The 13,494-nt window shown below is 37.5% G+C and overlaps 1 protein-coding gene across 1 annotated transcript in view; it reads right to left on the bottom strand.

Moving 5' to 3' along the window:
* Ccdc171 (coiled-coil domain containing 171) overlaps positions 1–13,494 on the bottom strand; it is a 351,463-nt gene that overhangs the window by 222,148 nt on the left and 115,821 nt on the right. The window contains exons 12-16 of the mRNA XM_005352686.2: positions 10,627–10,733; positions 8,699–8,788; positions 7,587–7,787; positions 4,476–4,643; positions 2,858–3,046 (exon numbers count right to left, since the gene is read on the bottom strand). Coding sequence (XP_005352743.1) covers positions 2,858–3,046; positions 4,476–4,643; positions 7,587–7,787; positions 8,699–8,788; positions 10,627–10,733 — 755 coding nt within the window. The remainder of the gene's footprint in view (positions 1–2,857; positions 3,047–4,475; positions 4,644–7,586; positions 7,788–8,698; positions 8,789–10,626; positions 10,734–13,494) is intronic.

The following is a 13,494-nucleotide window of genomic DNA, read 5'->3' as shown; positions in this document are numbered from 1 at the left end:
AGGGGGAAGAAAAGTGAAAAGGGGAGAGTATAGGAAGGGATAGGGAGAGGAGGAGAGAAAAGAGAAGGGGAAGGGATGGGAAAGGAGAGGAATAGGGAAAGAGGTGAAAGGGAGGAGAGGAAATCAGTAAAATTGCTCAACTAGGAACAGTTTGAGCTGCTTTCCTCTTTCATCAGACTCCCACATATTTATACAAGAGAAATGAAACCTAAGGATTATATAAAAAAATTCATAAATATTAACCACAACTGTTAAAAAATAAGGAACCAAAGGCCCATCAGCAAGTGTCCAGAGATATGAAAGCAACTATATGGTCAAAAATTGAAAAGCACCCCAGAATGAAAAATGATTACCTGCTGATATGCATAAGACATGGAGGTGTGTCTTCCTAAGTGAAAGGTGTGGCCTGGATGCCTGCATACCTCACTGGTGCACTGCAGGGCACCATGGCAAGGGCAGGGCTATATAGATGGCCACCAAGTCTGTGCCTCCTGTGTGTCCTAAGTATGCCCAACTCCTAAGACTGTACAGTGAAGCAAGGAAATACTGTCATAAATTACATAAGAACAATGTATATAGGGAAAAAAATAACCTGAGCTCCTATTAGGCAGCACACAGGTGTTAATTATGACTGACCATACAGACATAAAAACTAAAACCATGAAACTTCTAGAAAATAATAATAAGGGCTTATTATCTTCACTGCCTTGGGGTAATGGAAGATTACTATAACAAAAACAAAGACCCAAAACAGAAAAAAAATTGTTTGGTTTCTGTGAGAACATAAAGTGATATTACCATTTTGGAAAAATCCTCATACAGTTTCTTCATACAACTAAGTATGACCTGACAACTGCACTCTTTGTAGGCAGCCAAGAAAAATGAAACCATAATTCACAAAACACTTATACAATAGTTTTCACATAAAACTAATTTATAATAGCCCCAAACTGGAAATAAACCAAATATCCACACCCATCAATCAAATTGTGGTGTAGCTATGAAATGGAATACTATTAAAGCATAAAAATAACAAACTACTGATAAATAACAACATAACTAATATTATATTCAATATCAACATTGCATAAAATAAGTCAACTCCCAATGAATAAATATTGAATGACTCCATTTATAAAAACTTCAAACCTCGTGTCACTGATGAGTAAGAGGATCAGGAGGACAACAAGTGCCCATGGAAGGTAAGAACTGACTGGCAGAGGGCCGGAATATCCTGACGATGGAAGTGTGTGAAGCCTTGGCAGAGTAAGACTATATGAATGTTTACATAAACCAATACACCAAATTGGCCATGCTGAGAGGCACACACTTATTTATATACCAGCACTAGGAAGGCTGATGCAGGAAGACTGTCTGTCTCGGGGGTGGGGGATCAAGCTATACACTTGTAAACACCCTACACTGAACTGGACCTTTTACTTCGGTTTGAAAATATAAACCACATCATATCAGTACCTGAATGTAATGAACAAATGGCTGTTTTCAAGAAATACGTTTACTGACTAATTCAAATCCACACAGAAGTCCCGAACCTCACGTAGGGCTATAATTTTCTATTCTTAGTCAAAGCTTACACCTCGGAATTATTTTACCACTGCAAATCTACCTCTCATTTTAGTATATATGAGAGTCTCACCATTATGACACCATCGCTGAGGAAAGCTTTACTCTGGCCCATGACCTGTGGACTCTGTCACTAGTGAACAACAGCAGGAAAAGGATTTGCAGCAGGAAAAGGGCAGAAACAGAGAGAATGGGCAGGGCCCAGACCTTTTCCTAGTGTTACCCCCAGCAAGCTACTTCCTACCACCTGGATCAGCCTCCTATTGCTTGTCACCTCCCAATAATGCCATCATAGCCAACAGAAACTGCACCTGCTAGGTCGGAATGCAAGGGACTCTACCACTTCACCAGAGCCTACCAACTTGCGAGTAAACTCCCAATTCATGAGCTCATAAAAAATTTCACATTCGACCTCTAAGTCAGTATAATACATTTTAACCACATATAAGTTTAAGTGATAGTTCAACTGAATGAAGCCCCCAAAATGGAATTAACTCCATAAAAGAATATTTACACTGCCATATGTTACCAGACCTCCTAATGCTTTATTGAAAAATTAATAAAAGATTTCTTCATTTAACTGAAAAGATTAGGGTTTTAAACAACAACAAAAAAAAACAATCTTCAAACTCAAGTAAAGACAATCCTTGTGACACAAACAGAAACAGACAAGGTATTTTGTCATATCAGTGAAACAGGTAACATATCTAACGTTATATGAGAACTAGAATTATAGTTGCAGGTCCTATTGCAAAATGAATGTGATACATTATTTTATCTTCTATGCTAGGTTTAATTGGGAACATAAGATTTAGGTAGTTAAACATATTTTCTCCAAATGAATTATTGCCATTTATATATTGTTAACTATCATCCCTGCCTATAAGAAGTAGCATAATGATTAATGAGTGTTTGCGTGGACATAAACAGGTTCTCTGTTTGCGTGGACATAAACAGGTTCTATGTTCTATCTTCAAAAAGGTTAGAAATGATACAAAAAGAAAACATTTGAAGCATGGTGATGCACACCTTTAATCCCAGCACGTGGGAGGCAGAGTAAACAGATCTCTGAATTTCAAGCTGGCCAGGGCTACATAATGAGACTCTGTCTAAAAAGTGGGATGGGGGGAGGAGGGAGGAGAGAAAATGGTTAAACAGAACAGCTATTTTTTTCTAATACTTTTATTAATTCTTTGCAAATTTCCAAAAGTGTTTCAGTCTGATTCAGCTGGCTCCTCCCATATATTCTCCAGCTCTCCGGAGAGTAGCCTACCTGTGCCCTCCTCTGCACCTCCAGGAGAAGTTCAGAATACTGGAATTCCAGCTCCTTCTTTTGTTTGTGCCAACAGCTCTCTTGGGCCTTGATCTGCTCGGCCACTTTGTTGAAGGTGTCTTCCTGGGTCTGTTGAAGTTCTCTCATTGTATCAGACTTGTTTTTACAAATATACTCCAGATGACTTATCTATAAATGGAAAAGAAGTACAGATTGAGACACGGCATCACATCTGTGGATCAAGAAAACACCTATATCTCCACTACAGAGAATATTTACATAGAAATATTTTAAGTTAAAGATGTTAATAAAGTAAGAACCATAAATTATGGGGAAGGGGGGCAAACCAGACAGTTTAGCAAAAAAAAAAAAAAAAAAGGACTGGTATCATTTTCATACCTAAACAATGAATTCTTATTTTTCCTCTTTCTAATATTGGGATGTCTTCAGTGAGAAAGAAAATATTTAAGTGGTATTTACAAATGAGCAAACATTTTACATATAACACAGACCATTATACCCAGTTTTCTTCTAAAATGTGTGTGCATGTTAGTTGATGCTTTGAAGCTATGAATGTCTATTAAAAACATCATCTCAGAGAGGCAAAGCACATATTTAATTATCAGTTTTAACCACTGGCACTGACTCACAATCACAGACAGCATCTGTTCTCAGTTTAGTCCCACGTTTCCTAGCCCCATTTCACAATGCCTTCGGTTGTACTGTTAATACACTCAAGATAAAATGCTCAATAATACAAGATCTCACCCCTGAAGCTGAGCCATTTCATTAGTACAATATATATTTTTTAAACTCACAGAACTATTTCTTCTCTTCTGGTCCTTTATCAGTGAATGTCACTATACCTGAGACCTAAACATTGCACCACAGTTTGTCATAAACACAGTTCTGATCCGTTCAACAGGCCCAGGGTAAGTAATGGTACCTTAAATGGTAATGCACATGACCTACTACACCTCTTAACTTTCTACAGCAAGAGCAGGGCTATTTTCTGTTTGGAAAAGACTGAATTCCTAGGTTTATAGAATGGTAAAGTGACCATAAAGTCTACTGTTTTAATTATAAAATATACATTTCCCATTCTAAAATATGGATTGTTTTCTCAGTTTGTGACATTTGAGGAAACAAGCCAAAATATAATTTAAATTTTCTAAGTACTTTTAAAACAATACTTCATATTTCCTAAGCAAAGACTTTTAAGATGATGTTTTTTAATAACTACATCCTGATTCTATCTTATGCTAACATAAAGAGTTGGTTTATTAATGTAAATGACTAAGTTCTTTGAATTGCTTCATCAGTAAGATTAATTTATTTTCTCTTAATTAGGTCCCTGTGGCTAATACTGGCTAGTAGTATTAGCATGTCCTGCGCAGAAAGTGGAGCTTAGAGACTTCATACAGACTTCAGTCACATTTACATGCCCACAGCAATGGCATCAAACTGAGTTGTAGACAAGCCATAATTAATGGTACTAAATTATTAACATTCAAATTCTTTTTGAAATAAGATGAATGTCAGCCTCTCTTAATGATACTGTGATGTGGACAAATGTCACTGAATTTAATAGAGGTATCTGGAGCCTGAGGACAGCTACCTTCTCATTAGCCCTGTTGAGGTCTGCAATGAGGGCATCAACATTCTCCTGCAAGACTGCACAGAGCTCAGACCACGAGAATTTATCCAGCATGCCTTCTGGTTGCTTTATGAGCACACAGCCTGCTACCAAGTGCTGATACAAGGTGTGAAGGAAGGTTAGTTTCTCCTGCAAGAAAAAAGGACTCGTTAACTCCTGAATATAAACACTGTAGGAAGTAAAATACACAAGACAAATAATAAAGCATTTTTTCATCACCTAGAAGGAAAATACCCAAGCTATTTTCAGCTATAATCGTTTAGATGGCCTTTTTCTCACATTCAGAACCAAGCATTAAATAAAATACTAATGTCTGCTATAAATTGCTTAGACTTCTCAGACACTCAAAACACAACTGTAATTAGATGTGATCCAGCTTGTTGCTGCTGGGATGTGAGCACCTGTTTAGGTCTAAGTTTTAAAATCCATAATACAAGGTTAATTTTTATAAGAATCTTTAATTTGAAGCCAATAGGGTAATCTTACAATCTCCTACTTATAGTTATAAAGCAGATGTTAAGTCATACAATGGCACTGAGATGAGAGTGTGTTCTACACTACTGAAAGGCACACTGTATCGGTATCTGTCCGCTTGTCTACAATCGTGCAGCTTCCTTTCTTCCCTAGAGAACCAACTCTACTCACCACTTATAGGAAATCTATCCCGACCCCCTTAGGCCAAGCACACAGTGATATGAAAGATATGGAAGAAGGGCTCATTTGTTTTCCCCACTCAGAGGTTTATGTGGTATTCAGCACACTAGGCATCTGTTGGTGTTTACGTATTACAAAGTAGCAGAGCAATTTAAAGTGGACAGGCTGACTAAGACACACTTTCAAAACTGTCCAATTAGAAATAGGTTTGAAAAACACTTTAAAAGCATATTGTCATTACAATCACTAACTATCCCCTGCTGAATGGCCCAGAGATATTTACTCTGCTCTAGAATCCAGTGTAACCCTTACTCCTCATGAGCACAATTGGAGGATTTAGTTACTAAGATGACAGACAGCCCTCTTCATCTAAAAAACATGAAACCCAAAAGATGAAGTAATTGCGAAACTGCAAAAGGTACATTTTATTAGACAGAACCAATTTCCTCAAAATGTCTTAATACATCAGGAGGACAAAAAACTTGAAAGAAGAAAAACTGGGAAAAAATGGAAATTAAAACATCGATTTAAAAAAAACTAAATATGGTATATGAAAGACTTTGTTTTGTTATTGGAAATTGCAGCAATTGTTTTCCTGAGCATTTCAAAGTAAATGACAGTAATTCACATGTATACTGCCTCATTTTCTCAAATACAGAAACTTAAAAATAAAAAGTAAAAAGTAAATGAATATAATTATACCAGAAATTGATCAATAAATAAAAAACTGCTGGGTGCACGCCTTTTATCCCAGCACCTGGGAGGCAGAGGCAGGAAGATATCTGTGACTTTGAGACCAGCAGGTCTACACAATGAATTCCAGGACAGCCAGGGCTCTGTAGAGAGAAACCCTGTCTCAAAGAAAAAAGAAAGAAAGAAAAAGTACAAACTGCTGCTACAAATGTACTGTTCATTGTTCCTTTAAAAGCAGTTAAAAATAACTTCTACACTTTCAAGTGGTTTGAAGTGTATAAAAATCTGATTGAGTATAATTGTACAAGTGTAATATTCAGGCACTAAAATCATTGTCCTCCACATTTTTACTAAGATCTCAGCTCTGCTCACAGAAGCTCCTCCACAAGGATAACTCATTGTGTCATCACAAAGTCCTTTTGGCTCGGGCTGTGACAAAGCAGGGATGGAAGTCGTCCATTTGGTGTGAAAAGATCATCACAAGATCTAAAGTCAATTCACACATGTTGAACCCAACCACAGCACTCTAGACACTGACGTCACAATGCAGTCTGGCTTCTGGTTTCCTTTACTTTAACCATTGTCTGCTGTGTAGGACAATTCCAATCCCTTCATGTGGACACAATTGAAACCCCAGACTATGAGTGTGGAAAGAATGTTTCCTTTTTACTCTCTTGGCATTGAAGTTTGTATTTGTTGAAATAATTAATACAATATGCAGGAATTTAGATAAACAAATCTATCAACTATAAGAGCTCTATATCCAGAAGTAAAAGAAAATTATAGAAAAAACTGGTTCATACAGAATATGAAAATTTTGTCATGACATTTTCAGAATGAATCATGAATAAGACTTGAGAGACAGTCCAGCAATGAGGAGCACTGACTGCTCTTGCAGAGGACCAATGTCCAAGACCCAGCACCCACATGGAGGCTCACAAATGCCTGTAACTCCAGGTCCAGGAGCTCCAGTATCCTCTTCTGGCCTCTGTGGGCACCAGGCATCCATGAGGTACACAGACATACGTGCAGGCAAAGCATCCATAGGCATAAAATAAAAACAAATAAATCTCAAAATAATTTTAATAAGTTACTAATAATTATAAATGGATAGACAACTATTCAGAGCATCCAACTTACAGTTTTAATTTTGTGAAACTTTTCTTTTTCTCAGTTTTTATTAGTATAACATAATTATAAAGAATAAGGAGACAGTATGGAGTTGTTATTCCTGTTTTACAGTTAAGGAAATTGAGATGTGGGGTGACAAAACCTACATGGCTTGTCCCCAGGCAGGCTCTGTGTAAACAGAAAAAACAGGATCCAAGTCCAAATCTATTTGGTTCCAAAAAAATATTCTTTCCATCAACACACTATAGAATTACTCTAATAAAAAATGATGTTGTTACTGGCAAAGAGGCCAACCTTGACAAGACAGTAAGAAACACGGCAGTCTGAGATAGGACAGATCCAAGCAGGGGAAGAAAGTTGATGTCCACATGACAGAAGGCTGAACTAGGTTACCTCTTTTTTTTCCACAAATTAGGACAAGGAAGAGGAACAGAGGAAGTGATTTTGCAGCTGTGAGGAGCATTTCAAAGTGTGACACTCAGAACATTTTTTAAATTAAATCAAATATGAGTAACACCAGTCACTGGTGCAATGCAATACACAGGGCTACGGTCAGTGAACGGCCTTCCTGTCCCCCTTCTGTCTGGGTGATACCTCAGTGTCCTTACGAAAAGTCTGGGACAGTTTCTGCAGCTCGTTCTCAGACTGGGCAGCTCGCGCCTTCTCCTTCTCCCAGCAGTGCAGCACATTCTGCAGCTCCACCTTCAGTGTGCTTATCAGGGCCTCTCGGTCTGCACACTTGGTGCGCAAATGACTGAGCTCCTTGTGGACCTCAGTCAGCTTCTCCTGAAGTTCCTGTGAGAAACACCACATAAAGAGACTGTAGGATGGCAGAAGGTGAGAAGCGAGCAAATACTTGGTGAAAACCTTCAAAACATTAGTATAAAACAATCACCATTTGCTTATGATGCTAAACATTTACAGTACTTTACTGAATTTATTTTCTAAGTAGAATGTTTTCATTCAAAAATTAGAAAATTTGTAGTGTTCAAGCATATAAATTTTATTAAAACTGTTTATTCCAAAAAGTTACTTTAAAAAAGTTTTCTCTTTAACTTGTTATTTTAAAAAGGTAATTTTTAAAAAACAACTTTAATACCACTTAAACAACAAGGAAACCCATAAATCTTTCTGCATTTACTATGAGGACATTTACTCTGCACTGGCACTCCAAAGACTAATGGCAATGTCAAGAATGAGATGTAAAATTCTAAGCTGTGCTATCAAATGGCCTCCATTACAGAGTCAGTTTCGACAGCAACACTGTAAAACCCCAATGGATATTGAGAAACTCACATTCTGCAGCATTGTAACTAACACAGAAAATAAAATCAACTATTTGCTTGAATCTTAGCCAACTGGGCCTCACCCATTAGCCAGACATGCTGTACTAAAAACAATGGATCCACCCAAAAGTGACCAAACTGACTCTACAGACAGATATGCTCATGCAAAATGTGCTTAATACTTATTTAAAGCAGGACACTAAGTCTCAAAGCATTTTAGTCTGCAATATTATAATTATATCAGAGAAATTAATTGTTCCTTTAACCAAAACAGTTTAATCAACAAAAAAAATTTAATGTTCAAAATTCAAAAATACCTTTAAAATGGAAGCTTTATTTTCAGGTATGTCTAAAATAATCCCTTCATGATATATTTGTCTCTTAACAAATATATCATGCAATACCTTTAAATTGCAATACCTTTGTATTTTTAGTGTGAAACTCAATCTTTTGTTTGGTGGAATCAAGTTCATTGGATGTCTTTTCCTTGGCATCATTTATGTTGCTTAGCTGATGAGAGAAAAACAGCTTTTTGACATTTCTTCAAGAAGGAGTGACCCAAAAGCTAACTTTCAAATGCTTGCTATGCAATTACTTAGGCATAAATATTTCAACAGTGATTGAGTCTTAGGTGCAACACTTCTTTTGGCTAAAGGTTATGCAGTTTCTGTCACAGGCTCACCTGGCTGAAAAGAAAGCATTCAGCCTTAAAACGCCAGGGATGGCCTTACTGTGCTTGCTATCTAAATACAGGATTCATTCTTACTGTAAACATAACTTTATTCTCAAAATCCTACTGGACCAAATGCCAAAAGCAGTGGCATCTATAAGGAAAGAAGAGAGAGCAAGCAGGAGACTGTTTTGCTTTACATCAAGAGGGTATTCGCTGGTCGCTCACTCCGTATGACAGCTTCGGGCCGTCACAGGCAGTCCTACTGGGAAGGCTGTGGCAGGTCATCAGTTGGTCCTGCACTCCCTGTGATTTATTGCCTTTGACAGTTCATTCTTCTTTCTGTCAGGCTGCTCTTTCTGCTTTCTTTGTGGCCACCTCCTTGGTCTCCCCACTGCTGTCTCTGGCACTGGTTCACAACAAAGCACATTACAAAGCCAAAGCCTGCTGAGTCGGCTTTGCAACTGTGCTGAGGATCATGTGACATTCATCCTCCCAAATAACAATTCGCTGTGGGTAATATGTTCCTAGTTACTCGGCAGCTTCCAGGCCTAGGCCTCAGAAGAACTTCAAAACTACTAACAATCCAGGTTGTCTTGTCTCTCTAGGAAAGACTTAGTAATGTCTGATCTTCAAAGATTTAATTATTTTAACGGTCACTTTTCCTTCTAAACAATTATAGAAAGTGTTTAAAGAACAGATTTATCCTTTGTCCACCCTGAATACCCAAAATAAGCCTCTACCAATATAGTACACAAAGTGGATTTGCAGGTTTTGAATAACATTAAACTCTAAGCCATGTGACTTGTCTATAGCTGCACAAAAATCTGTTGTTTTGCTAACTAATATAATTACTACATATGCTAATTTGACAAGATATAACTAGACAAACTCTTCAATTTTTAAAGCATGAATTCATAAAATATTTTAATACCCAAGAAAATTATTAACTCACACATTAGACAATACAAATGAGATGACAAACAGAAGCATGAGCCTTTTTAATCTGCAAATTAAAAGATTCCAGTCTACATCAAACAGACACTTGTTTTTAAAAACTTCTAACAACACTTAACTCCCTTTAGAGCACAAAAATTAATTTCCCTTTTTTACTAAGATTTCTGAGGTCTGGGACTGGAGACATGGCTCAGTGGTTAAGAGCACCGGCTGCTCTCCCAAAGGATCTGGGTTCAATTCCCAGCACCTACATGGCAGCTCACAGCTGTCTGTAACTCCACTTCCAGGGGATCCTACACCATCCTAAAGACATCCATGCAGGCAAAGCAGCAATGCACATAAAAATTAAAATGAAAAGATTTCTGTGGTTTACAAACACTTAAAAATCTTGATTAAACCGAAATGTCTACTAGTTCCCCACAGATCATAAACATGCTGACATTTAATGGAGTTCGTTTCACTTAAATTACTTGCACAAATATGTTGCTCAGGCCAGGAAGTGGCAGGGCCCACTCACTGTGACTGGATGATGATAATATGGGAGTGAGAGTCTACTTTAGGCCACACTGGAAGCAACAACAGTGACAAGCGGTTTATTATTTCTGTATCTGTGAAGCTGTCAATTCCACAGCCCCAATCTCTTTGACCTTTGTAACAAGCAAAGGCTGCACACTGGTACTGCCCGAAGGCCGTGTGTGGAGCCAAACAGTCCACGTGTTACCTCATTAGCCGCCTCTTCCAGCTTGTTCTGGTAATCTGTCAAGGTCCGCCTCAAAGTCTCAAGGACGGCAGAGAAGCTGGGAGGCTTATCTTTGTCCTTGTGGATGCCTGGAGAAAAACGGGGATGAAAACACACCTTAAAGTCGCACAGGCACAGAAGCTAAGCAAACAGTAACAGAGACGTTACATTAGTAAGATGGCCAAAAAGACATGAAACATTGAACAGAAATTTATTCTCCAAGTACATGGCTATATAGTCAAATACTGACAGTTTCTAAATAAATGGTCAAGTTAAATCTTATGATCTATTAAGTTCGGATTTATTTCTACCTTATTAAGACACTTACCTTGTCCTGTATCTCCTAAGCAAAGTCAGGGTTTATATGTACCTACTATCCAACAATTAAATCATCTATACTAGCATTGTTTAAAGGAATTACATATATTTACTGTCATGTTTCTGTTCAGTCAGGCATTTTATAAGATATTTTGCTTAAACAATAACTTTTGAACCAAGAATATATCATTTTCTATTATGCTTAGAAATACTCTTTAGTACCTACAATTTTTAAAATGAAATTCAAAGTAAACAATAAAAATATTACTAACCACATAGCCCACACCATGTTTTGAATAAAACATGATGACTGATATTCATTATAAAAACATGACTATTTCCATATTATACCCTCAAACTACTACTTTAATGTAGTTGTGACATAAGTCATATTAGTGGGACCAATCAAGGTTACATGGTCAAGTGTATTTCCAAATATGATGCCAAAAGAATGAGCTTCAAATACTGCATCAAACTCATTTTTATTTACCATTCTTTAAAAAACAAGTATAAAATTTAGCTTGAAAATATTCATGCAAGAAGTATTTTTCAAGTCCTCTTCTAATTTTTCTCCATTATATTTTATAAAACAAATATTTCACTATATAAAAAACATTTTCAATAAAGAACAATTTTTAAAGAAGCATTTGTGAGCTGGACATGTCTTTAATTGTAGCACTCAGGAGACAGGTAGACAGATTTCTCTGAGTTGGAGGCCAGCCCAGTATACAAAGTGAGTTCTAGGCTAGCCAGGACTAAATAGAAGCCTTGTCTCTAAAAGCAAAAAGTAAATAAAAGAAGCATTTAAAGTTAACGTTTTATGGTTCATTTATTCACACAAGTAATTAACTAAATTCCCAGTGGGTGTTAGTTTGGGGCACTGAACATGCAGAAGAGGGTAAGGTCAGAGCAGCGTCTGCTCATACAGTACATACAGCGCAATAAGAGGAAGAGGGGGCAAGTAGACAATAATATGGCTTCATTCATCCATTTTCCAAGTGCTCAAAGGCAGGAACTCATGAGGGACAGGAAAGAAAACAAGAGTGAAGAGAAGATGGGAGAAAGTTCTCTATCAATAACAAATCAACTTTATTCATCTTAGAACATTGCTGATATTTATGGCTTTAATTCGGAGATAATTAAAGTTAAGACATTATCAAGGTATATTTAAATACTAAAGTATAGATACACGTTAGATAGTCTTAAGTAAAACTAAAATATTCAACTAAAAAACAAAAACAATATGAGAGCAATACCTTTTCTAAACAGAAAACACACCCAAGCTCTGAGCCACAATAACAGAGGAAAGGACACTGAGAGGAATGACTCTGAGTTGGAACGATGATTTATTAAAATTTTCCCCCAACATAATAGTTTTGTTAATTATTTGGGAATTATGTACAATGCACCCAATCACAGTCGGTTCCCATCCCTCCCTGTCTACCCTCCCACTCTTGCGCATCCCCACTCCCTCCCCCGTAAAAAAAGGAAAAATACACCAAGTCCAATTTGGGTTGCCCATATACTCATTGGCAGGCTCTAACTCATACTGGCTGGTTCCTAAAGAAAACTGAGTCCTTCACCTCTCCCCCGCCCACCAGAGCCATCACTGTGAAGAACTACACCTCGTGTCTTTATCACAATTTTAAGGACTCTCTTCAGTAGTTTCACATCTAGGCTTTTCTTTCTTTTTTCAGGAAGTAGGGAAAGGTTTGTCACAGAGGCCTTCATTCTCAGTTATGAGTCTGCAGTCATTGGCACCACTCCAAAAGATGTCTGCCTGCCGACAGCAGCTGGCAGCAGCAGGGATCACGGACATCAAGAGTCTCTGGCAGTAACATGGACCACAGACACCAACATGGCCTCCAGCAGCAGCAAGGATCATGGACATCCACATGGCTTCTAGTGGCAGCACAGATTATGAACATCATCATGGCCTCCAGTGGCAGAATGGATCACAGACATCAACACGATCACCTGCAGCAGCCCTGATTGACAATCTTACTGAATATATTTTTAAACTATTTCCTTTAAATCTTGTTTAGATTTAAAATTGTATAATTTTGCCACTGCACAAAGTAAGCTGTAAATAAATTATTCAAAACCAGTCAGAAAATCTTCTAGTTTTTAATGAAAGAACTTACTCTCAGAAATTCAGAAGAATAAAATTATCAGAACATGAACATTTACAGGTCAATATGCCCTCTCCTTACTGACTTATGCACACATTTATATATTATATAAAAGTAAATTTTCTTGCCTAAAAAATGTTTATACAATAAAGTTTCCTTGAAGTATAATTATTTTTTATTTTTCTACCACTATCTCTTATAAAGCAAACAATAAACTTTAATATGACAAAACACAGGAAAGGAAGAGAAAAGGAGAGGACAGGTGGAAGAGGAGAGAGGGACGGGGAGGGGAGGTGGTGAGAAGAGGGAGGGCAGGGGAGGGAAGGTGGTGAGAAGAGGGAGGGCAGGGGAGGGAAGGTGGTGAGAAGAGGGAGGGACGGGGAGGGAAATGAAGGGGAGG

Source organism: Microtus ochrogaster, chromosome 10 (genome assembly GCF_000317375.1).
Source record: "Microtus ochrogaster isolate Prairie Vole_2 chromosome 10, MicOch1.0, whole genome shotgun sequence".
NCBI lineage: Eukaryota > Metazoa > Chordata > Mammalia > Rodentia > Cricetidae > Microtus > Microtus ochrogaster.
Note: the sequence above shows the minus strand (reverse complement) of the source record. Positions and strands in the feature narration are given on the sequence as shown.